The following is a 26,863-nucleotide window of genomic DNA, read 5'->3' as shown; positions in this document are numbered from 1 at the left end:
TTTTACTTTTATTTTTAAATGTACCACTTGTGTATTATAAAGATTTTGCAACAGACCCTCTTGTCAGAGTCATAAATGATGGTTTTCCTGTCAGAATATGCTGTATTTGACTGATACTGTTGTGAATTCTCTTCTTTTAAGTTTAAAGTTCGTTATGTGTGTGACGTTTTAAGTTTTGACTTAACGTAGTGCAGTGTTTCCTGCGTGTATGAGCTCAGCGTATCTGCCTATTCACTATCACTCCAGCGGAGCAGTCAGATTGCACGCTCTCACTAAAGTGCAGCATTCATGCGCAAGAGAAAGTTAATGACAAGTAAGTTTTAATTCAGTGTATAGTGTAGTTAATGCAGATCGTTATACTGTATTGCAGCAGTATTAGATTTAGTTCATTATGTTCTTTATGCTTCGCGATCTTTTTAACGAGCGGATTTGTGCCGCTAGCATCGCGGCTAGTATTAGTAATGTTTATTAAAGTTATTTGCTCCAAGTTTAACATTTCTCAGTTGGATCATATCATCCTGTGGTCGCTATTATTACTGCCTGTATTACTCATTACCCTATATAATTCATATTTTGGGGGTTTTGTATCTTTATTACACTGCAGCTTAATATTGCTGACTCATGCTGATATATTACTGTCATATTTATATATCAGTTCATTATGTAAAGTTGTTTATCATTCAGTTTGTAATCTGTTAAATTGTTGATTATATTTAGAAAATGAATATTTATTTCTGTTATTTTATATATTTCAGAAAACTACCTCAAGTGCACTTCTATGTGTATATGGTCACTCTTGTGCAATAAACAGTTCAAATCTATCTGATGACTCCGACTCCCTGACCAGAGTTCTGCAGCGGTCAATAACATATACACCAGCTTTCATTGGGGCAATCCCCAACAGATACTATACAAGAGCTTGAGCTCCGAACCTTGATAAGACCAAGGAGATATCTTTCATCTTGGCTGGCATGAGCCTTACAGCAACAAATGTGCTAAACATTATGAAAACACCCTTTTCCTTTTCCCTTTCCTTTTCCTTCCTAAGCTCCTACAGAGGACTTTTCAAGGTAAGAATGAAAAATGAAAGTATGTTACATGTTAAAGTGCTTTAGAAGAAGACTATGAAAAACTAACATTATAAATGGTAAACTAGAGTTATGCGATGATGCTGGACAAAATGATTGTTAATTTGAACCATTATTAACATTTAACTGGATTTTGTTTTTGTATTGACCAAGGAACATGACAGCTTTTACTCCATTTACTTTTCCAAGGTACAGTGTCTGTTTTTCTCTTTTAGGCATGTTATGTTCTGTCACAATAAATGTTTATATGAAATGAATAATATAATATTATTATATTATATAATAACTGAATACTAATGATAATAACTGAACAGAAATGCACATAAATTGAGGCTTTTTTCAGGTAAGGCTAATTAGTGTAATCAAATACCACATTCCCAAAATCTTACAAATGTCATGGTTGGTTGCAACAGAAATTAAACAGGATATAAGTGCGGCAGTCTTTATTCAAAATCAAACTCATAACAAGCAAGAATAGGAACAGGAACAGTACAACCAAATAAACACTATGCAAAACTAACAATGAACTGAAAGAAACACAGGGCTTTATTAGACAAAACAAAGAAACATGAAACACTTGTGACAACTTAATCAAACCATTTGTACCCTAGGAGAAAGTAGAGAAACGTCTCGGTTACAAAGGTAACCCTCGTTCCCTGAAGGAGGGAACGGAGACGTACGTCGGACAGACCGACGAATAGGAATCTCGCTAGAGAGGCCAATCTACTTCGAGTGTAACTAAAACGAGCCAATGCACATTGGCATGCAATCATATGCATCAGCTGCTCGCCTCGCAGCGCGGGTATATAATGAGCAGCAGGTGCGTTGCATCTTCAGGTTTTCGCTGAGGAGCCGAACCGGATAGGCAGCAGCATCAGCGGGGTACAGCGACTGTGGCGACGGGACGTACGTCTCCGTTCCCTCCTTCAGGGAACGAGGGTTACCTTTGTAACCGAGACGTTCCCATTCAGTCGGTCACGTTCGACGTACGTCGGACAGACCGACGAATAGGAATCCCTACCAAAGCGCCACAGGAGCTGCCCCCTTCCAGCGCTCTGTAGTAAGCCACCTGAACCCCCTTGCCTGAGGATGGTGGGACAGGGCTAACACAGAGAGAGTCGATCACTGCTGTTCCCCAAAACCCATTCAGTGAGACTATTGGATAACGCTGGGAAAGCGTACCCTTTCGCTGGGAAAGGAACGCTGCGGAAGCCACATCCTTCCCCGAAGGAGTTATGTGGAGAAGTACATATGGACTAACCCTGTAGGGCTGTGCTACATATGGAAGAGCTGGGGTGACTCCAACCCGATGAAGGGTAGGTTCTCCCAGAGGGAAAGACACGGGCTTCGTTTAGGAGCAACCGTGGAACCAACCATATGGGATCCCCGTAGGGTCACACATATGGAACCCAGCCTAAACCCGGTTCTCAAGGATACAACGGAGTATAGGCCTGGCGCCAGACGCTCCGCCACGTCGGCTGCCGAAGGGATATCGGAGGACTCGACAGGGTCTGCCTTGTAGGGACTCTCTGGAGAAAAGAAGCGCATGTAGCGCAGCAAGCCGACACTAAGCCGGGGCCTCTCCGTGCCTCTGACCTGTGGCGAGAACACGGGAGGAGACCGGCTTGACACGAAGGCTATAGTATCTAGCGAACGTGTAGGTGTCGCCCAGCCCGCAGCTCTACAAATGTCTGTCAGCGAGGCGCCACGAGCCAGCGCCCAGGAGGATGCGACACCTCTCGTGGAGTGAGCATGCAACCTGAGCGGGCAGGGCACGCCCTGAGCTTGGTAAGCCAGGGCGATGGCATCCACTATCCAGTGGGCCATCCTCTGCTTGGAGACAGCCTTTCCCTTCTGCTGGCCTCCATAACAGACAAAGAGCTGGTCTGAGGTCCTGAGGCTTTGGTTCTGTCTATGTACTGTCGCAAAGCGCGAACTGGACAGAGCAAAGCCAGGGCTGGGTCTGCCTCCTCCGAGGGCAGCGCTTGCAGGCTCACCACCTGGTCCCTGAAGGGAGTGGTAGGAACCTTGGGCACATAGCCAGGCCGGGGTCTTAGTACCACGTGGCTATCACCCGGCCCGAACTTCAGGCACGATACGTCGACCGAAAATGACTGCAGGTCCCCTACCCTCTTGATGGAGGCCAATGCAACCAGCAGCAAAGTCTTCATAGACAGAATCTTTAAGTCTGCCGATTGCAAAGGCTCAAAGGGAGCAATCTGAAGTGCTCTTAGCACCAGAGTGAGGTCCCAAGAGGGTATGGAGGGGGGACGAGGAGGATTTAACCGTCTCGCCCCCCTAAGGAACCTGACGACCAGGTCGTGCTGACCAACAGATTTGCCATCTATGTGGTCGTGGTAAGCGGAGATAGCAGCAGTATGGACTTTGAGGGTGGAGGGGGACAGCCTACGCTCCAACCCTTGCTGCAAGAAGGAAAGCACGACTCCGATCGAGCATCCTCGGGGGTCTTCTCGGCGAGAAGAGCACCACTCGACGAACAGGTTCCACTTCGAGGCGTAAGCACGTCTCGTAGACAGTGCAAGTGCCGAAGTGATGGTGTTAAGTACCTCAGGGGGTAAGTCACCTAGAACCTCCGCGTCCCGTCCAGGGACCAGACATGGAGTTTCCAGAGGTCTGGATGCGGGTGCCAAAGAGTGCCCCGTCTCTGAGAAGAAGGTCCTTCCTCAGAGGAATGGGCCAGGGAGGGCTGTCGCAAGGAGTGAAAGTTCTGGGAACCAGGTCTGAGTCGGGCCAATAGGGCGCAACTAAGAGGACCTGCTCCTCGTCCTCCCTGACTTTGCACAGGGTCTGTGCAAGTAGGCTCACTGGGGGAAACGCATATTTGCGAAGGCCCCGGGGCCAGCTGAGTGCCAGTGCGTCTGTCCCGAGTGTTCCCTCGGACAGGGGGTAAAACAACTGGCAGTGGGAGGTTTCCGGTGAGGCAAACAGGTCTACCTGAGCCTCTCCAAACTCTCTCCAGATCAGCTGGACCACCTGGGGGTGGAGTCGCCACTCTCCTGGCAGCTCAGCTCGTGATAGCTCGTCGGCCACATGGCTGAGCACACCAGGGACAAGAATGGCATGAAGCGACCTCAGACGCTTCTGACTCCAGAGGAGGAGATGGCGGGCGAGTTGCGACATGCGACGGGAGCGTAGACCACCTTGATGGTTGATGTACGCAACGGTCACAGTGTTGTCCGTACGGACCAGTACATGCTTGCCCCGTAGCGGCCCTTTGAGGCGGCTCAGAGCAAGACGTACTGCTAGCAACTCGAGGCAATTGATGTGCCAATGCAGATGGGGTCCCGTCCAAACCCCTGACACTGCATGCCCGTTGTACGTGGCACCCCAGCCGGTGGCAGGAGCATCTGTGAATACCACAGCATGCCGGGACACTTGTTCTAGGGGCACTCCTGCCCGGAGAACAAAGGGTCCGACCACGGACTGAAGGCTTGGCGGCACTCCTGAGTGATTAGCACCCGGAACGTGCCGCGTTGCCACGCCCATCTCGGGACTCGGCCGTGAAGCCAGTGTTGAAGCAGTCTCATATGAAGCAGACCAAGCGGGGTTACTGCCGCCGCGGCCGCCATATGCCCCAGGAGCCTCTGAAAGAATTTCAGTGGGACCGCTGTCCTGCCATTGAACGTATTCAGGCAGTTCAACACCGACTGAGCACGTTCCTCTGTGAGGCGTGCTATCTGTTCGACCGAATCCAGCTCCATACCGAGAAAAGAGATCCTCTGCACAGGGGAGAGTTTGCTCTTTTCCCAGTTGACCTGAAGACCCAACTGGCTGAGGTGTCTGAGCACCAAATCCTTGTGTTCGCACAACTAACCCCGGGACTGTGCTAGAATGAGCCAGTCGAGGTAGTTGAGAATGCGAACACCCTGTTCTCTCATGGGAACAAGGGCTCCCCCTACGACTTTCGTAAAGACGCGGGGAGACAGGGCCAGCCCGAAGGGTAGGACTCTGTACTGATATGCTCGACCTTCGAACGCAAAGCGCAGGAATGGCCTGTGTTGCGGAAGAAACGAGACATGGAAGTACGCGTCCTTCAGGTCGATCGCTGCAAACCAATCTCGGGGACGGATGCACTCAAAAATGCGCTTCTGCGTCAGCATTTTGAACGGTAGCTTGTACAGGCTCCGATTCAAAACTCGCAGGTCCAAGATCGGTCATAACCCACTGCTCTTTTTGGGTACAATGAAGTAGGGACTGTAGAACCCTGACCTCATATCGGCTGGAGGGCCGGCTCCATCGCGTCCTCCGCCAGTAGGACTGCGATCTCCGCACGCAAGACAGGGGCAACGACATCTTTCACTGTAGTGAAGAGGACGTCCCTGAACTTGGGGGGATGCCGGGCGAACTGAATCGCATAGCCGAGCCTGATGGTCCGAATGAGCCAGCGAGACGGACTGGGGAGCGCTAACCGGGCTCGCAGAGACCGTACAAGCGGGACCAAAGAGACCACCGGCGTACCCGCAGCGGGGCAGCGAGGTGGAACACAGGGACGCGGCTTGGGGGGGCTCTCTTTGTGAGGCGGCCCGAAGCGGCGTCACAGTGTGCTAGGCAACACTTACCTGGTTCCACGGATGGACAGAGGGAGCAGTCGAGGCTTTGGCTGCCCGCTGCTCGCTGCTGTCCGCTGGCGACAGAAGAGGGGGATGAGAGTGGTGAGGTTTTTCTCCTCCCACTGCTCTCCAAACCCTCTTCAGACCTGGAAATGGAGGAACTGCTCTTTTAATTTTGGGTACCACTGCCTCTTGGGTCAGTGGCGGAACAGAAACAAACCCAATAAAAGGATTTACCACCCGGCCCTCCTCCAGGGGTGGAAGAGCAGCCCCACCCATCTCTGGGTCGCCCGTCTCAGGGGTGATTCTCACCAACCACTTAACAGCTGCAGAGACGGGAGGCGTCATCTCCCCGCAATGGACACAGCAGAGCCTGCTGGGCCAGAGTTTCTTGCAGGGGACGACACCCTTGGCGACGAGCAGACCGAGGGGCGGCCCAAGAGGAACTCAATGGTTTGTCATGGGAAGCTCCCCGATCCGCTACTAACTGAGGAGAACCGCTGGGCTCAGTCCTCGACAGTGTCACCGAAAAGGCCACCTCGTAAGATGGGAGCATTGAGAAAGCATTTAGCTTGACAACCTCTCGCACCTCACAAGGTAAGCCAGGGGGCACTTCTGGACCACTGAGGTGGACATCGTCTGGCTGAGGGCCTGCGCCGTGACTTTGATCACGGTTAGTCAACAAGCGCAGCTCAACCCCAGCACAGAACTACCCTCATGCAAAAAGAGTGCCTTGGCCTCACATGCAGGGTGGGTGTGGTCTGTGTACAGCCACCCCAACCAAGAGGGTAGTGAGAGAGGAAAAACTTATGCAGATTTTGGCACTTTTGGCATTCCATATTTATGGCACCAACATACCCCCATACTGCCAAGTTTTCCATGCACATCTGGAAGACCCAGGAAAGCATGGCTGTAAACTCCGAATCTGAGTCAGCATAAGCACACACCATTACAGTGGGCAGCGTCACCCTCATTTCCAGAGCATAACAGCACTCTCTCCGATGCTGCAATCGACGTCTGTCCCTCAGCTGGAGCTCTGAATGAAATGCTAGGTTCCCCTATGAGAAGGACCAGCAATCCAATCCAGAAACTGCACAGCTTGCAATGCGCTAGAGAGGGAGGGGCCCTAGGGGGTTGGTTCCCCGAAGGAACCCCTCAACCTCATGTCACCCAAGCCATATCAGCAAAGTAGACCTCTTCTGGTGCACCAGAGAGGGCGCTACAATGGAGATTATGCAAGGGAACCACGCATCTAGAGCGCCGAGCGAGCGCTGGGTTGCCGTGACAACCCGCGCTGCAGCCCGGCAGCTCGATGGCACACGACACGCAGAGGAGCGAGAGGTTTGCTCTCGTTGATCTCCACGGTCTTCCCAGAGTGTCGGGCAGACCCGCGGCTGTGCTTTTACACACAAGCGGCAGCTGGCCAACAACAGAGGGGACTCAAGCTTCCCGGAGAAAGAAGAGTCACGACCGGCGTGTCGACGTGATCATGTTCTCATATGAAAACATGAAACACCCACGAACATCATTTCAACACGCGCCCAGACATGTGAAACAGTGATCGTGGCCGTCAGTGAGGACAGGAACGACCGCATCCAGAAACACAAGTAGGATGTCATCTTTAAAAAGACGCGAATCTACTTGTGTAAGCTCTTTCAGGGACTTTACTCTTTTAAAAGTGCTGAAGCACGCAGGGGAACGGCCGCCGCAACACAGACAGGGATTATGTGCAGCCTGTCGTGTGCTCTCTCTCTCTCTTTGAAGGCGCTCACTCTTACCAGCCGTAAAAACGGCTTTTCAGCGCTCAAAAGCGCACCGTACCGGCCGTGAGAACAGCCTTCCGACGCTGTCAAAACAGCTATTTGCTCAAAAACGGCAAACGAAACAAAAACAGAAAAAGAGAGGACTTCAACCCCGCTGCTGTGCTGTTCGCCTGCACTCGGAAAAAAAGAGAAGTTCAACCAAAAAGCTTGACTCGTCTTCTAGCAGACACTCGCTTGCAGAGAACAGGAACAAACACCGTTCGGCTCCGAAGCGAAAAGCTGAAGATGCAACGCACCTGCTGCTCATTATATACCCGCGCTGCGAGGCGAGCAGCTGATGCATATGATTGCATGCCAATGTGCATTGGCTCGTTTTAGTTACACTCGAAGTAGATTGGCCTCTCTAGCGAGATTCCTATTCGTCGGTCTGTCCGACGTACGTCGAACGTGACCGACTGAATGGGAACAGAGGATGACAGGAGTAATTAACAGAACAAGAAAAGTAGATCAAGAGCAAACTCTAAACATGAACAAATTCAAAACAAACACAGGGAAATAAGTGCCCCTATTATGCTTTTTCGAACATTACCTTTCATGCAGTGTGTAAGTATAGCTGTCGGAGAATGTAAACTGTATGAAAAGTCAAAAGTGCATGATAAATAAAATTATTGTCTCCTAAATGAAAGAATAGACTCTGAACTGCCTAATTGAGTCGTCAGGAATTCCAGTTTTATGAATCATTTCCTTAGAGAAGTTAATTTACTGAAGGCTACCAATATGTGCACATTTATTATTAATGTGGGGGGCGACGCGTCATGCTTGCACAAAAGCACTGTATGACAGATTTTATTTAGTTTATTTATTTTGTATGACACTTTTATTTAGTTTTTCTGTTTTTATTCAAAATATTCACAAACTTGTTAAAGGTGCCCTAGAATTAAAAATTGAATTAATCTTGGCATAGTTAAATAACAAGAGTTCAGTACATGGAAATGACATACAGTGAGTCTCAAACTCCATTGTTTCCTCCTTCTTATATAAATCTCATTTGTTTAAAAGACCTCCGAAGAACAGGCGAATCTCAACATAACACGACTGTTACGTAACAGTCGGGGTGTACGCCCCCAATATTTGCATATGCCAGCCCATGTTCCCAACATTATGAAAGGCATTAGACAAGGGCAGCCAGTATTAACGTCTGGATGTGCACAGCCGAATCATCAGACTAGGTAAGCAAGCAAGGACAATAGTGAAAAATGGCAGATGGAGCAATAATAACTGACATGATCATTGATATCATGATATTTTTAGTGATATTTGTGAATTGTCTTTCTAAATGTTTCGTTAGCATGTTGCTAATGTACTGTTAAATGTGGTTAAAGTTACCATCGTTTATTATTGTATTCATGGAAACAAGAGCCGTCGCTATTTTCATTTTTAAACACTTGCAGTCTGTATAATTCATAAACACAACTTCATTCTTTATAAATCTCTCCAACAGTGTAGCATTAGCCGTTAGCTATGGATCACAGCCTCAAATTCATTCAGAATCAAATGTAAACATCCAAATAAATACAATACTCACATAATCCGACGCATACATGCAGCATGCATGACAAACACTTTGTAAAGATCCATTTTGAGGGTTATATTAGCTGTGTAAACTTTGTTTATGCACTGTTTAAGGCAAGCGCGAGCTCCGTGGGCGGGGCGTGAGCATTTAAAGGGGCTGCAACCCTGAATCTGCGCATTTCTAATTATGCCCCAAAATAGGCAGTTAAAAAAAATTTATTAAAAAAAAATCTAGGGGGTATTTTGAGCTGAAACTTCACAGACACATTTAGGGGACACCTTAGACTTATATTACATCTTGTAAAAAAATGTTGGATGGCACCTTTAACTATAGCCTATCATGAACTATAGCTGCTGAGCAAGCATAGAAAAACATGAAATATTCTCCATTCATTTTAACCAATAAAAAAAACAAAAGGATAGAACATGCTACTTTTCTGTCAGGACTTTAGTATTTGAAATGAAAAGTTGATTTAAAAAATAATAAATTAATAAGAAGTGTTGTAAATCTGTTTTAAATTAAGTTGTTTTACAGAGTCAATAATATCAGATTGTATTTTTTATTGTGTTTACCCTGTAACTACATGGAACAAGAGGGTAAACAAGCACCACTTTAATTTACAGCCCACAATATCACATTTGCCCTTTGTAACTACATGAAACAAAAGGGTAACAAGCACTACAGCCCGCAATGTCGCACTTAGCCTGTAACTTAAGAGAGCAAGAGGGTAACAAGCACAACTTACTCACCAATTTTGGTATGAAAAAAATATTCTCTGCTCCATTTCTCAAAATGGCCGTCCCATTGAGAACTATGTGGAGGAGTTTTTAGTTTACTACCACCTTGCTCCCTTGGATGAGGTCATGCTAATAGAGTGTTTCTGGAGCAGGCTGGATGATGTCATCGGCCAATGGATCTTCCTTCACTGTGAGCAAAGTGGAGGAAGACTCGTTGCCTAAACATTTTTGGGGAGGGGCCCTACTACCCAAACTCCGACGGCCATGGAGTTTGGTCCACAGCAGTCCCCAGCTGGCATGACCATCATTCCTGAGTCTCGTCCCTACATGGCCACCATTCCAGAGTCTTGTCCTGTCATGGCCACCATTCCAGAGTCTTGTCCTGTCATGGCCATCATGCCAGAGTCTCCAGCTGTCATTGCCACCACGCCAGAACCCCCAGCCATCAGCAATGCCATGCCTGAGTCGCCAACAGTCAGGATCGCCAATCCAAAGCCTCCAGCCCTGATCTGACCACAGAGGTTGTTTTTGAACTGTGGGGGTATATAGTCCCATATGATTTGCTGTGGTGGTCTTCGACATCTGCTCCACCATGGTGATCTCCAACTGTGCCGCTCTGGCCCGCTGTCCAACCTGCACCGCTCTGGCCACCTGTCAAGCTTGCTCCACCTTGACTGCCCAAGAAGGTGTGGCCTCATGCCATAGAGGGAAGATGGAGGCGGCTTGGGAGGAGGATGTGGCAATGGGCAGGTACAAGGGGCAGGCAGACAGACGGAGGACGACGACCAGGGCGGTACAGAAGGAGGTAGCATCCGTTGTGGTGATGCGGGTAGGAGTGGCCAGGTGGAAGTGACCCAGAACTCAGCAATGCTGAATATCCAATGGCAGTAGGAGCCATGACGGTGATGGATTCAGGGCGAGGACAAACGGCGACAGAGCCTTGGGAGGTATATCACCCAGGAGGAGTGTAACCTCGCCACTGAGAGGAGGATATTGTGACACGGACTGATTGGAGATGATGATGACAGGCTTGGCGGAGGTCTGGAAATGAAGAGTGGCACAAACCTCCCCCAAAAAACAGAGTGCCCTTTAGTAGAGGTGGTGGGAGAGGGAGGCTAGGTGGGGATAACAGGACTGATGAAGAAGATTCAGATACAGTTTCAGATTCATATATGTTCCAGGGATATTGGGAATTAATTTCACCACACTCAATTAAACTGTCCAATAAGTCCAGCTGGTGCTTGCTCTCAGTTGTGGGAGGATGGACGGGGCTCGCTTCCATCCTCTTGAACTCCACGAGGATTCCCAAGGCAATGGATAGTGACGTCAGCTCACACAACTGGTCAGAGTCTTTGTGGTGCTTCGGCTCCAGGCCGATGTTGTGTTCCATCTTCCCATCCTTGGGCATAGGCTCACTCATCGCGGCAAGCGGAAGCTTCCAGTCTGTGGGGAGCTTAGGCGTCGGTCTAAGCGATCACGGTGGTATAGGGCTGAGCTCTGGGTCTGGCCGGGTTCTGTAACGGGACTGCACGCTCTCCAGACACTTCATGACAGCTTCCCTCCAACTCAGTCCGTTGGTGTCTGGAACGTGGATGGTGTTGTGGAAGTTTGTCCCGATCCAGAACAGGGTGTTAAGGGCTTCATCCTCCAGAATGTTGTGGCATTACATTTCTGACATTATCACTTTTAATTTGTCACTAAACTGTTATATATGCAATTAAAAAAAATGGGGAGGTTAAATAATTTTGATTGCAACTTAGATTATTGTAGTAATAATCTTTAATAATATACTGTAACTTATCAGCTGTTAGTCCAACTATCAGCACGATTTTACTGTATCCTAACAATTTTGTTTTATTCTTGGCCACAGAATATAACACAAAATCTACATTTAATTAACTTCGAGCTCAGGTAAAGTCATTTTTTAGGCAAGAGTTTGATCTTATAAATACACAACACAAGACAATGTTTCTTAATCAAACACAAATTTATTGAACTACTTCTATGATTACAGGAAACTAAGGCTATCTAATTACACACATACGTACACACACACACACACATTCGTGGAGTTGAGTGAGTTGTGAATAAAGTCCCAACTTCAATACTAGTACCTAAGATCGCAACCTGGGAACATCACAAAAGCAGAGCTTTGGCTTGATTCTGACTGCTTAGCCTCAAAGGATCTGTCACCCAGCATGAAAATGGGTCAGGGGTGAAAAAGGTGAGAAGGATATTACCCCTTTAGGGGGGTCCGGGGGCATTGTCCCCCGAAAGAAAAATTGAAATATTCCATATTTTAAAGCATCAATCTGATGCATTTTGAGATGCTTTTTTTGCCAACCTGGGGAGAGCTGGAGAAACTTAACTTCAGCCATGAGAATTATTATGGCCTCCTTACTAAGTATTATGAAGGGGGATCGAGTGGGAATCTTTATTGGTGTCGATTTTCAGTCTCTTTTTAATGATAGGCTTTACGCATTTGTCATTTATCCCCACTTGCTATTTGGGGGAAGAACCTAGCTCTATGATTGGTCGAACTCTTCTTCTTTTGCTGTTGCTTGATTTGAGGACTGCACGTGCACAGAGGCGTCACCAGGTTTTTGCGTAGTTTAGAGTGACAAATCGTACCAGCGTACTTTGAAGTCAAAATGCGTATCCGTTACGCAAATTGCGTACAGGTTGGCAGGTCTGCTTATTGATAGAACGGTGGATCACTTTACCTTCTGCCTTGTCAGTCCCCTCACCTCAAAATCTACCTCCTCAAAAATGGTAGCGCTAGCTAATAATTTTCCACCGGAGCTTTAGCTAGCTGGCTAACGTTGCGTTCTCTCCTGCTGTGTTCAATGACTCAATTCATCAAGCTGTAGCTAATGTTAGCTAAGTCTATGTCAACAGAGCTCCTTGGTAACTTAACTTAGATATACCAGAAAATATTAAAATGATTGAAACCATCACTCACCAAATTCAGTCAGGTAAATCGCCGAGGCCAGGCGTGCTTTCAGCTTCTGATGGTGGTCTGCACTGGTGATGCAAGGCCCTTCACGTTAATATTTCCATGCACTCGCGCTCCCTTCTGGCATGCGCACCTGTTCGCAGTTCGCTGAATCGCAGTTCGTAGTTCACTGAATCTCGTGCTCCCTTCTGAATCGCAGTTCACAGCACGCGCACCTGTTCGCAATTCACTGAATCGCAGTTCGCAGTTCACTGAATCCCGCGCTCCCTTCTGGCAGGAATACTCATCGCACCTGTTCATTTTGGCAGATCTGAAAGGTGAGGGACTGAATCGCAGTAGGAGACTCGCAGTTCACTCAATCGTGGCTCATGTTCTGGAAGGGAAACCCCGGCGGTTAACTGGTGTGACGTCTCTTGAAAGGAGGTTGCCTTGACAGCTTGTGACACCCTGGAAGCTCTTCTGAGACTCTGCTAGAGCGGCTCTAGGCTTTGAAGATTTTTGGTCACGAAGCTTCAGCGGAATGTTTCAGAGTTCTGAATGAATTGTTTAGACCGTAACAGGCCGTTTGGTGAAACAAGCCACGACTGTTGGGTGAAAAACCACCAGCAATAAGCTGTTTGGACATCATAGTTTTAAGGAGAAGATTTGGTCACGTCCTACGACGCGATTCTCCAATGAGACGCTGTTACGGAGCTTAGACACGCCCCGTACTGTTTCTCTTTGCGCATTGATTGCATCATGTGACATTTGTGGAACTTTTGCTTGTTTTGATTGATAACTTTATAAAGTTTCCCAATATCCCCATGATACAGAATTTTGACATTTCATGCACACAGTGTTATGAATAACGTGAGCTTTAATTCAAACTCAAACATGACACATGCACACCTCTTGCACACTGATTAAAATATCTATTACTAACCTGACATACTAAAATAACCCTTTTAATCACAATAATTTCCTTGCATAGATTAAAATATCATAAGTTCCATTAATTAATGTTTCCTGTAGGTTTGCGCTGTATTGCTGTTTCCTGTTTCCATTCCATGTCGTTTGATGTCCTGATCACATATAAGATCCTCTCACAAGCATCTGATTAATTTATTATAGGCGGGAAATCTCAGAACAATGTTCTCTGTCCTTATAGTTAACTTCTCTTAATGCCTTTTAGCAATCCATCTCTCAATGATTGACTGAGGCCCTACATTATGTAAGTGAATATGAACCATAAGAATTTTTTTTTTTTTTTTTCTGTTTTTGAGCAAAATAAGAAAAGTGCATTGTGCATTGGGCTGATATAAAGTGTTCAAATTTGTATTTTGTTAGAGCAGTTCATCTAATACAAGAATGAATCCAGCTACTTATTCTTATGTCATTTATTTGAAGCATCAGTCTTCCTTTATATCTACACTCCTTTATCTCTATGGCTCTGCTCGAAATAAGCACTGTTAGAATTGAATGAAGTAAATAAGCATTTCTCTGCCACCTGTAAAGGATGCGTTAAATCAGACAAAGTGGTTTACTAAAGGGGGTTTTGATCTTGTGAAATAAGAAACTTAAGAACATTTTACTGTTCCAGTAATTTTTATATAGGACAAAATAAATATACTGCCCTAATGAAATCCAAATTTTTATCATTTAATGTGCCAATGTCTTTTCACAAACCATTAAACTTGGCATATGACAATACACACTGAGCCCATTTCGTGTTGAGCACTTTTTACTGTATCAGCCATTTCACGCGCGGTTTCTCAGCCCTCACAGAGAATGCTTTAAAGCATACGGCTGTAATATATGCCCTAACAAAAGCAAAATTTTGAGCAAATAAATCTTTATTAATTCATGCGCATTCATACTCTCACTTTCTTCACATTAAACAGGCAGTGACGCACAAAGGATATATGGTGGATAGTATACATAAAACGGAAATTGTAATGCACAAGCACGCAAACGTTTCTCGAGTGTACGCAATAGTTTTTCATGAGCATTAGATAAGTCTGTATATATTTTATTTTATTTTTGCAAAGGTCCCTTTAGGGGCTCTGTATTAATCAAACTATGGTCTCACTAGTTAATAAATAATCGCTATAGAAGTATCACCATTTAAATCATATGTTTGAAAAAAGATAACCAAAGTTTGTCAGTGAGCATTTACAATTCATTGGAATAGAGCAGGGTACTATAGACTGCCAGGGAGAGGAACCAGTCAATTCCTTTGTACACAGGATTGGATGTCAAAGGTCAACCACAGTAATTAATTCATACTTTGATTCATCACTGATTCTGATTAAACCAAATGCTCTCAGAAATAATAATCTTTGTAACAATGATTGTGAAAAGAAACATATAATCCTGTTTTCTACTTTGTTTTTAAATGTACCACTTATGTATTTTAAACAACATAAAACAGACCCTCTTGTCAGCTTCACAAATGGTGGTGTTTCTTGTCAGAAAATACTATATTTGCATATACTGTAAGACTGTCACTATATAAGTGCATACGTGTGATGAGCTTCAACACTTAAGACCAAGGAAATGGGGCATGAGACTTACAGCAACAGAAGTGCTGCGCTTTATGAAAACACCCCCTGTCCTGTCTTTCACTTCTCTTATTCTTTATTTTTGTCTTCTTGGAAGTAGGTTATTTTTCCAGTTCTCTACAGAGGCCTACTGAGAAGGTAAGAATGAAAAATGAAAGTATGTTACATCAAAAAATGCTTTACAAAAAGACTGAGGGGAGAAAAAACATGAAAAAAAATTATTTGAAAAACTGAAATATAAGTAGTAAAATAGATTTGAGCAATGCTGGACAGAATGCTGGAAATTCATTAATTTTAACCATTATTAACTTTGTTTTTCGTTTATGTAATGATCCAGGAACATGAAAGCACAGCTTTTACTTCATTTACTTATCCAAGGTACAGTGTCTGTTTTTCTCTTTTAGGCATTTTTTGTTTATGTTCTGTCACAATAAATGTTTGAATTTATTTATATAATTGAACAGAAATGTACATAAATTGAGGCTTCTTCTCTTCAGTGGCACAGCAGTAGCGAGTAAGGCATTTCAAAACAAACTTCCTAGTTAAATATTAAAGCAGTGCAGGTTTTTTTCCATATTTTGTTGAAGATTATCCACAAATAATGTTTTTTTTTTAACTCAAAAACTGAGGTACATAAGCTTAGATAAATAAGGCCTACAGTCGATTAGTTCCAAAAATAAATACAAAACCTGTCCTAAATGAAAGAAAACAAGTTGACAAAAAGATTGAATCCAATATTTGGTAATAAGGCAGCATAATGAGAGATTTATAAGCGATTTATTGCAGGCCGGTCATTTTTGACTGAGAACACCACGAGTGTAAGGTTTTCAATACAGCACAAGAGTTAAGAAGTGATCATAAGAAAAGAAAAAGAAAAGAAAAGAAAATAAAAGAAAAGAAAAGAAAAGAAAAAAAAACTGCCAATTGTGTCTCTTCTTATAGATCATTTTCATAGTGTTTTAGAAGTTTAGAGAATCAGTAACTTTCACACATAACTGTCTCTTTTTATCCAAAGACCAAATTAACGAGATTTAAAAATCAAATAACAGCAATACATCTTTACATTAAATGTGTACAGCAGTCACAATGAGCTGAATCTACTGACACTCTACTGACAACTACTAAGTCTTGTATAATATTCTTTACTAAGATAAATAATATGAGTGAAATGCTAAAAATGCCAGCTTAAATGAACACACAGCCATTAATGACTCCAACTTTTGTCCCACAGCTGTTCTGCTATTTGATACTTTAGCATGGGAAGTGAAAATGCCAAAAGACATACGGGGCCTCCAGGGTTCCTGTCTTGTTATACCATGTTCTTTCTCTTACACATCATACCCACCCGAAAACCCACGTCGAGTTGTGTGGTATCAGTGGGTCTCTAAAGGTTATCCTTTAGTTTATGATCTTCTGCATGCAGACGATGTCATTGAGATGTTTAGAGGAAAAACTTCTTTATATGGAAACCCATCAAATGGGGATTGCAGTCTGCTGATCAGAAATCTGGAAAAGTCCCATAATGAAGAGAAATTGTATGCATGGATTGACCCTGAAAACATTGGATGGCGCACCTACGCATTTTATGATGTCACCTCCACAATTCTAGTTGATGGTATATGTAAATACTTTGTTCATCAAATTTGCTTGATTCCTGATCTAGTTATGAAAGTGTGTTGACTAATTGTGACATTTCTACTATTTGTAGCAAGTCCACAGCAGCCCAGCATCAGTATTTATGGAGGTGAAAGGATGGGTGAGACTATTACAATGACATGTTCAACTTTCCACACGTGTCCATACAGAGAACCAAACATCGTTCTGAAAGGTCCTGAAGGAACTGATAAATTAGTCAATGAGCATATTGAAGACGGCCTGTGGAAAATCACTCTCACACGCACAGGCATTATAGAGGCAGAAATTTCAACAATTGAGTGTTCTGTAACACATCACGGTGGCATAACAGTGACAGCTACAAAAGACAAAAGTGCCAAATGTGAGTAAACACAAATATTAACTGCTCTGTGTGATATTACATATAATTTCACTTTAAACTCACATTTGTTGCCTATTACAAGATCTCAGTTTAATTTCAGGTGTTCATCAAAAAATAACAATTGAGCCTGAACTGGCAGAACTCACAGAGGGCGTCCCAAAGAACTTCAGTTGCTCCGTCTATCACTCCTGCCAGAAAGAGACTCCAGTCATCACATGGAACTATCAGAACATGAGGGTCTCAACGGGGGGCAAAACACTTTCTACTTTAGATCGGGTCACCTATTCCAGCATAACCATTCTGGGTACAAAAGACGACCATGGGAAGAAACTGATTTGCACTGTGAAATTTTCTGGAAAAGACATTACGGCTTCTGTTGTTTTATATGTGCAATGTGAGTGATTTTTTAGCATCTTGTATGATGTGTGATCTCTCCAAGCCTCATCATTCATATTGTTTTAATTATACCCTGTCTACAATGGATTTGAGCAATGCGACAAAAGGCAATAGCATCCATTATAATCAGTGAGACTGTCTACAATGGACGCGATTTGATGTGACATGACAAATCCCAAACAGTAAACTGATCTGTTTTCTATTTCGGATGTACTCCAAATGGTCGTTCTGACATAAGGGACAAATAAATTTGGAACATTCACTCTGTTGCGTCCAGTGTAGACAGCTTCAAGCTGTTGCGGCATGTTGTAGACACAGTGTTAAACTTGTGCATCCAATCCAGAACAGAATAGAAGCATGTGCCTTTTCCACCTGTAGCTCATACTTACATCATTGCCTTGTCTTTCAGTTGTGCTTATAATAATGATCAATTATTTTATCCCCTTTCCATAATGAGGCAGATCCCTTGCTTATTGGCCTGAAGACTATCGGTCTGTATATCCTGGCACCTTCACTTGTGTTTCTAATCGCTTGCATAATTGCTGGAGTCATCATATACAAGAAGTGACGAAGGTAACTCTTTGGATATGTTACTTTAGGCCAAACCATTTTGTCAGCTGTGACAAAAGTGAATATTTCAGTAATTTAACAACACATTTGCATGTTCACGGGTCTTTGATGTTGGTCCATGACATACAGGTAAACAGATATAAGTTGCATTGACTTTGTACTTTAAAGTGGATTGAAACCTCTTTTTAGTTGTGATAGTGTGATATAGATAACATATCAAATGTTGAAAGTGAGACATTTTGAAATGTCATGACAAATATTGGCTCATTTTGGATTTCATGAGAGCTACACATTCCAAAAAAGTTGGGACAGGTAGCAATAAGAGGCCAGAAAAGTTAAATGTACATATAAAGAACAGCTGGAGGACCAATTTGCAACTTATTAGGTCAATTGGCAACATGATTTGGCAACAAAAGAGCCTCTCAGAGTGGCAGTGTCTCTCAGAAGTCAAGATGGGCAGAGGATCACTAATATCAGAAAGGAGTTTCTCAGAGAAAAATTGCAAAGAGTTTGAAGTTATCATCATCTACAGTGCATAATATCATCCAAAGATTCAGAGAATCTGGAACAATCTCTGTGTGTCAGGGTCAAGGCCGGAAAACCCTTAGACGGCACTGCATCACATACAGGAATGCTACTGTAATGGAAATCACAACATGGGCTCAGGAATACTTCCAGAAAACATTGTTGGTGAACACAATCCACCGTGCCATTCACCGTTGCCGGCTAAAACTCTATAGGTCAAAAAAGAAGCCATATCTAAACATGATCCAGAAGCGCAGGCGTTTTCTCTGGGCCAAGGCTCATTTAAAATGGACTGTGGCAAAGTGGAAAACTATTCTGTGGTCAGACGAATCAAAATTTGAAGTTCTTTTTTGGAAAACTGGGACGCCACGTCATTCGGACTAAAGAGGACAAGGACAACCCAAGTTGTTATCAGCGCTCAGTTCAGAAGCCTGCATCTCTGATGGTATGGGGTTGCATGAGTGCATGTGGCATGGGCAGCTTACACATCTGGAAAGGCACCATCAATGCTGAAAGGTATATCCAAGTTCTAGAACAACATATGAAGAGTTTGGTTCCAAAACGCGATAAACGCCATTTTCAAAAAATTGAGTTTCCACCAAAATCAGTATTGTATCTGGTCGGTATTGAAAAGTCATTTATTAATTTTGCGCAAAATGCGATATCCGTCGTGTTATTCTGTCATGTTTTCTCCCTTTCTTTCCAAAACGCGACAAACGCCAGTCTCCCTTCTCTGCAGAACGCGATATATCCGCTCAACCGATCACAGCGCTCCATTCCACCCACTGTAAACATTGAAGGCTTTTTTAAAAGCCGTTTTTAATACCAATGTACTCGGCAAATGTGTTTATTTAACCGTGCGGTGGCGCCAGATACTCTTTAATCGGTAATGACAAATAATTTAACAAGATTCATTTTGGGAGCGACGGCTGAATGTATTTTTAGTAAAATGCCTGTATATAAGATAAATATTGGCAAAGTTGAGACTCTGTCATGTACATGAATCAACTTACTTTGTTGTGTATTTTCAATTTGAAAAATAACTTTTATATTGATGGATTAATTGCATTTTGAAAAAAAGTGTCATGGATTTATTGCATTTTGGGGAAAAAAAATAATACGTTTTTATAATAAACTTTTAAAATCAAAATGTAGATTTGAATTTTTTATGTTTTTATAACCAAAAGATGCTATGTGAAAGTTTGAAACAGAAAATAGTGGTTTTCATCTTGCCACTTTCTTGGTAAAGAAAACACCTTTTTACTCAAATTAATCAAAATGGAGTTATTGCGTTTTGGAACCAAACTCTTCATATGCTCCCATCCAGACGTCGTCTCTTTCAGGGAAGACCTTGCATTTTCCAACATGACAATGCCAGACCACATACTGCATCAATTACAACATCATGGCTGCGTAGAAGAAGGATCCGGGTACTGAAATGACCAGCCTGCAGTCCAGATCTTTCACCCATAGAAAACATTTGCCACATCATAAAGAGGAAGATGCAACAAAGAAGACCTAAGACAGTTGAGCAACTAGAAGCCTGTATTAGACAAGAATTGGACAACATTCCTAATCCTAAACTTGAGCAACTTGTCTCCTCAGTCCCCAGATGTTTGCAGACTGTTATAAAACGAAGAGGGATGCCACACAGTGGTAAACATGGCCTTGTCCCAACTTTTTTGAGATGTGTTGATGCCATGAAATATAAAATCAACTTACTTTTCCCTTAAAATGATACATTTTCTCTGTTTAAACATTTGATATGTCATCTATGTTGTATTCTGAATTAAAATATTGAAATTTGAAACTTCCACATCATTGCATTCTGTTTTTATTCACAATTTGTACAGTGTAACACAACTTTTTTGGAATCGGGTTTTTTACTGCTGCTAATAGTAATTATTAAAACACCTGTGAAAGAACACCATGACCTGTGAAAGAACACCATTTCATGCTTCAATCACAAACACATAACAGACTTTATACTTATTTGATTAAATCACAGCCTTTGATTTGATAATCACAATAAGCTATATTGTGATTTTGGTTTTAATTCAGTTTATTTATTAAAATTTTATGTTAGATTAACGTATTAGCTTTCCATTAACTCATGAACCCCTTTTTGGGAAACTCTGCTTTAGGGTAATATTTGTTCTGCATAGATGGATGAAGTTTTATGTAGTATATTCATCATATTATTACCACATATATATGGTGGCCCCAAAACGTTTTTGAATACTTAAGTCACATATAAAAATGTTTACATTTTTAACAAGTAATTTAGTTTTTCTAACAAAGTAATATAGAGCTTTTTTCAGAGCAAACTTTTTCTATTCATTTAAATTCATTTAAACCATGTGTTAATTTTTCAGGCAGGTGTCCGGAACTAACCAGTGTAGTTATGTTATGAACTTTTCAGTGTAGTTTTTTAACTTTTCATTGTTTTGATTGAAAAGTGTGCTTGTGCTATAATTCTTTAGAATCAATCCCACTTGTTTTGACATTTTGTTAAACAAAGCAAATATATTACAATTTTAATTGTGGTTCAAGTTTTTAAAATACTTTTGGGACCAATGTACATTAACTAAAATAGTACAGCTGAATTTGATATGTTTGTTTTATATGAAGATGATATTCAAAAACTTGTCTTTCTCTTACCATTTCCAAGATCTTACAAGTTTATGACTTCACATTTTTTTGTAAGCAAAAAAATTAGTTATTCTGAGAACAAAGTATGACATCTAATAATTTGCCATATCAGTTTACCTTTTAGCGTTGGTTGCAGGCAAGTATAATATAAGTCAGGATCTAAGTGCAGCAATACTTTTAATAAAATAAAACTCAAAATAGCAATTTACTCAGGAAACTGGAACATGCAAAATTCTAACAGAACAACAAAACAATATCTAACAAAGGCAGACAAGAGGGTGGGCACTCTGGAGGCTGATGGGGACGTGGCTTAGCAGGACAGGAAGCCTCCAGGGCAGTGCTGGCAGTTAAGGTGGCCAGGGCAGCTCACGTAACTCAGGGGCCAGGGTGGCACAGACTGTTCAGGGGACCAGAGTGGTGCCGGCAACTCAGAGGGCCAGGGTGGCACAGGTAACTCAGGGGGCCAGGGGGCACTGGCAGTTCAGGGGGCCGTGGCGGATCAGCCTCCATGGTCCTGAAACTTGGCCTGTCCACTCTGGCCAGGGACATATGGCATCCCCCCCAAAATTTTCTTGGGAGGAGCTAGGAGTTTATGGACTGGAGCAGGCTCTTGGGTTGGGATGGACTCTGGAGTGAACTCGGGCTGGAGCCGACACTGGTGCAGACTCAGGGGCTGGATCCAACACTCGAGTGGACTCAGGGGTTGGAGCCGACACTGGAGTGAACTCGGGCTGGAGCCATTTTTGGGCTCCAAGACATCCCCTCATACTCTACCAATACTCCTAGGGGCACAGGCGTGGCGGCCATGATGGGACGAGACTCTGGAATGGCGGCCATGACGGGACGAGACTCAGAAAACAGACTCAGGAAGTTCTCTCTCAGGAACAGATTCAGGAAATTCTCTCTCAGGAACGGACTCAGGAAATTCTCTCTCAGGAGCAAACTCAGGAAATTCTCTCTCAGGAACAGACTCTGGAAATTCTCCCTCATGGGTAATACTTTAGAATACAGATCCTTCATTAATGAATAACTACAGAGGAACAAAGGAGTAATGCATTATTAACACTCTAGTAACTACTATTAACTAACAAGAAACTTTGATTAATGAATTAGTAAGTAATAGTGCTCAGTTGAATGTGGTAGTTCACTATTAGCTAATCAGTAACTACTGTTTTTATAGTTATTAGATAATCTATTAGCTAATCAGTAACTACTAGTTTTGTAGTCATTTGTTCCTGTGTAGTTATTCATTAATGAAGGATCAGTATTCTAAAGTGTTACCCTCTCAGGAACAAACTCATAGATTTCACACACTACTGTGATGGTGAGACTGTAGCCTCCCTCGATTAGGATCTTGATAAGGTAGTGAGTCAGGACACGGCCAGCCAAATCCATATACACTTCTGCTAGATCCATGATTATGTTCTGTCTTTTTGTCAGTGTTGGTTGCAGGCAAGGATAATAGAAGTCAGGATCTAAGTGCAGCAATACTTTTAATAAAACAAAACTCAATATAGCAGTATACTCAGCAAACTGAACAGGCAAAATTCTAACAGAACAACACAACAATATTTTGATATAACAAAGACAGACAAAGAACTGAGGAAAACACAGGGCTAAATAAACTGGGCAAACCATAGATCCGATTATCAAACTAAAAACAAACTCTACACATGAACAGAACTCAAATCGTGACATTACCATATTTGGCTAGATGTTCATTGGATGATTATACAACAAACAGTGCTTATCTAGATACAATATAATGTTTAAGCATTCAGTTTTTTGCTCCTGTGCTACTTGATTAGATATTGGACTTCGGTAAAGTTGGTTTTATATTCGCACATTCGGACTTCTGATAAATTCAGACTTTCCAATAAATGTGCAATAAATTAATGTTTGCGAATTTTAAGCAGCGACATGATATTGACAACCAGCGATTGTCAACTTACAACATTTTTCACAGTCGATCAAAATAGACAAGTATTGTTTTAATGGCATATTTACTTGTGAATGTCCACTGAATGTCCAATGTAGTGTGATTAACAAGGCTATTGAATACGGATGTCCGAATGTGCGAATATAAAACCAACTTTACCGAAGTAGATATTGGCCACGTTCACACAGAAGCAGTTGTCAGTCCTGTATTTGAATCCTTAATACGGTTGCGTTCACACGCAGTACGGTTATTTACGGGAGTGACAACCGCATTCTATAACCGAACTCACACCTGTAAATTTTCAGGACTCACAACCGCATTCTCGGAATATTCGCGCTGTGTGAACGGAACAGCTAGTTGTCTGTCACGTCATAGCCTACAGTGCGAAAGAGCCACTCTTCTAAGGTGTTTTGTGTGGTTTCGTTTTCAGTAACTTACTGTGACAGAGATGTGAGCTGTGCGTCATCAAGGTGTTAGATCCAGTTTGTTCTCCACCGGAGCGGCTTATGTCAGTTCTGTGTTTCTTTTCAAATGCCGTGTCATGTGCGAGATGTCGCAAAGGACGTGACACGGGTGTGCAGCGGTTAAAGACTCCGGCTAGCGCGTGTTTACATGCTGCTGTTGGTTAATGAAGTTTTGATGGATGAACTCGCGGTTCAGTTAGTCTCTTGTCATTTGAAAAGTGATATTACTTTTCAGGCCCGGCTCCACGGGGGGGCCAGGGTGGCACTGGCAGTTCAGGGGGCCGTGGCGGATCAGCCTCCATGGTCCTGAAACTTGACCTGTCCACTCTGGCCAGGGACATATGGCATCCCCCCAAAATTGTCTTGGGAGGAGCTTGGAGTTTATGGACTGGAGCAGGCTCTTGGTTTTGGGAAGGACTCTGGAGTGATCTCGGGCTGGAGCCGACACTGGTGCAGACTCAGGGGCTGGATCCAACACTGGAGTGAACTCGGGCTGGAGCCATTTTTGGGCTCCAAGACATCCCCTCATACTCTACCAATACTCGTAGGGGCACAGGCGTGGCGGCCATGATGGGACGAGACTCTGGAATGGCGGCCATGATGGGACTCAGAAAACAGACTCAGGAAGTTCTCTCTCAGGAACAGACTCAGGAAATTCTCTCTCAGGAACAAACTCTGGAAATTCTCCCTCATGGGTAATACTTTAGAATACAGATCCTTCATTAATGAATAACTACAGAGAAACAAAGGAGTAATGCATTATTAACACTCTAGTAACTACTATTAACTAACAGGAAACTTTGATTAATGAATTAGTAAGTAATAGTGCTCAGTTGAATGTGGTAGTTCACTATTAGCTAATCAGTAACTACTGTTTTTATAGTTATTAGATAATCTATTAGCTAATCAGTAACTACTAGTTTTGTAGTCATTTGTTCCTGTGTAGTTATTCATTAATGAAGGATCAGTATTCTAAAGTGTTACCCTCTCAGGAACAAACTCATAGATTTCACACACTACTGTGATGGTGAGACTGTAGCCTCCCTCGATTAGGATCTTGATAAGGTAGTGAGTCAGGACACGGCCAGCCAAATCCATATACACTTCTGCTAGATCCATGATTATGTTCTGTCTTTTTGTCAGTGTTGGTTGCAGGCAAGGATAATAGAAGTCAGGATCTAAGTGCAGCAATACTTTTAATAAAACAAAACTCAATATAGCAGTATACTCAGCAAACTGGAACAGAATTCTAACAGAACAACACAACAATATCCAAGAAAGACAGACAAAGAACTGAGGAAAACACAGGGCTAAATAAACTGGGCAAACCATAGATACAATTATCAAACTGAAAACAAACTCTACACATGAACAGAACTCAAATCGTGACATTACCATATTTGGCTAGATGTTCATTGGATGATTATAGCAAACAGTGCTTATCTAGATACAATATAATGTTTAAGCATTTAGTTTTTTGCTCCTGTGCTACTTGATTAGATATTGGCCACGTTCACACAGAAGCAGAATACGGATGTCAGTCCTGTATTTGAATCCTTAATATGGTTGCGTTCACACGCAGTACAGTTATTTATGGGAGTGACAACCGCATTCTATAACCGAACTCACACTTGTAAATTTTCATTCTCTGAATATTCGCACTGTGTGAATGGAACAGCTAGTTGTCTGTCACGTCATACAGTGTGAAAGAGCCACTCTTCTAAGGTGTTTTGTGTGGTTTCGTTTTCAGTAACTTACTGTGCATGTGCATCATCAAGGTGTTAGATCCCAAAAAATGACTGTGTGAACGTGGCCATTATTTAATCATCTTATTTTCTGTACCTTCTTTTAAAATATATAATGTAACACAGTTTTAGATCATTTTGAAAAGTCACATTGATATGCTGCTGTTTATCACTTTTAGTCAACATGCAGAAAAGCATTTAACAGGAGGTAAAATCAAAGAGGAAATAAAATAAAACATATAGAATCAAAAAGGGGAAAAGGTTCATGAACAAAGTTTGACATAAGAGTTGCTTGTTCTGATAAAAACAAAAATCACTTAATTGTTTAAAATCATTACTTAGATACACAAAAGTGTTTTAATGTTATACCTTTCACAGTGATACGCTCTGTGGCTTGCATTTCACCCCGGACACTCCCGTGGTACTTGACAGTGCATGTGATAGAGTTGAGATTATCCTCTTTTGTTGGGATGAAGGTAAGGAGAGATTCTGCCTCCCATTTTCCATGACCAATGTCCTTATAGCTCATGATTGTTTTTCCAGAGTGGCTCCAGCTGAGAGTGGGCTGATGGGACGGACAGGTGTGCCGGACAGAGCATCTGAAGACTGTGGATTCACCCTCTTGCACAAACGCCTCAGACTGCAGCACAGGTTTTGATGCTTGCCCTGTTCATTCAAATACATTCATATATTTCATTCAATTCATTCATATATTTTTTTGAATGATAAAACACATATTTCACATAGTAAATAAAAGCAAAAATGAGCTTGCTTAAATATAAACGCTCTATTTTTTTTACCCTATTTAGGAGTTATAATTACAGGTTAAAGAGAAAAATCAAACTTATTTACTAATTATTTAGTCACAAAAACATAATTTGGACTCTTTCCATTTTTTTTGTTTGCTTTCTTATTTTGTATCCTATTTAGGTGTTGTAATTACAGGTTAACAGCTCAAAAGCACACTTACCAATCATATTAATTCTCACACAGTTCTCCACAAAGGAGTACTTGTCTTTTCCATATGTCTCTAATTCCACCCTGAAACAATACGGGCCGTTGTCATGGTTTTTGATTTCATCAATCTCCAAGGAGCAGTTTAAAGCACCCAGTGAACCAATCAGTTTTGTACGACCCTTGAAATTGTCTAGAACCCTTGTAGGATCATTGTGATAGATGTAATCCTCCCCTTTGGCCTTCATGTGCCACATGGCTTTAATACGACTGGAAGGGCTGTTTGTTGAGCAGGGTATTTGAATGAACAGGGCAACACGACACAAGATGAGACCAGAGCCTCCATTTCAGACTCTACCTTCACCTTCCAAACATCTCCAAAGCACGACAGCAC

At 42.8% G+C, this 26,863-nt stretch overlaps 2 protein-coding genes across 2 annotated transcripts; one reads left to right on the top strand and one right to left on the bottom strand.

Annotated features, from left to right (window-relative positions):
* Window positions 1-937: 937 nt before the first annotated feature.
* LOC125261914 (sialoadhesin-like) lies at window positions 938-26,183 on the top strand. Its single transcript, XM_048180504.1, has 9 exons — window positions 938-1,070; window positions 1,242-1,277; window positions 15,329-15,366; window positions 15,566-15,606; window positions 16,460-16,843; window positions 16,937-17,224; window positions 17,325-17,618; window positions 18,082-18,193; window positions 26,059-26,183. The coding sequence occupies exons 1-8, from the start codon at window positions 972-974 to the stop codon at window positions 18,186-18,188; spliced, it is 1,287 nt and encodes a 428-aa protein (XP_048036461.1). The 5' UTR covers window positions 938-971; the 3' UTR covers window positions 18,189-18,193; window positions 26,059-26,183.
* On the bottom strand, window positions 24,950-26,863 carry LOC125261915 (sialic acid-binding Ig-like lectin 14). Its single transcript, XM_048180505.1, is given in 4 exon segments — window positions 24,950-25,812; window positions 25,885-26,181; window positions 26,486-26,747; window positions 26,750-26,863. Coding segments are annotated over 4 exon segments (708 nt in total). The 5' UTR covers window positions 26,816-26,863; the 3' UTR covers window positions 24,950-25,729.

Source organism: Megalobrama amblycephala, unplaced genomic scaffold (assembly GCF_018812025.1).
Source record: "Megalobrama amblycephala isolate DHTTF-2021 unplaced genomic scaffold, ASM1881202v1 scaffold525, whole genome shotgun sequence".
Classification (NCBI taxonomy): domain Eukaryota; kingdom Metazoa; phylum Chordata; class Actinopteri; order Cypriniformes; family Xenocyprididae; genus Megalobrama; species Megalobrama amblycephala.
This window is presented reverse-complemented; position numbering and strand designations above follow the sequence as displayed.

Bases quoted from the DNA above. Each gene is read 5' to 3' on its own strand.
- LOC125261914 (XM_048180504.1), top strand. From the start codon at position 972: ATGAGCCTTACAGCAACAAATGTGCTAAACATTATGAAAACACCCTTT. The intron at 15,607-16,459 runs GTACAGTGTCTG...TTTGTCCCACAG, and splicing joins ACTTCATTTACTTATCCAAG to CTGTTCTGCTATTTGATACT. The intron at 17,225-17,324 runs GTGAGTAAACAC...GTTTAATTTCAG, and splicing joins AAAAGACAAAAGTGCCAAAT to GTGTTCATCAAAAAATAACA.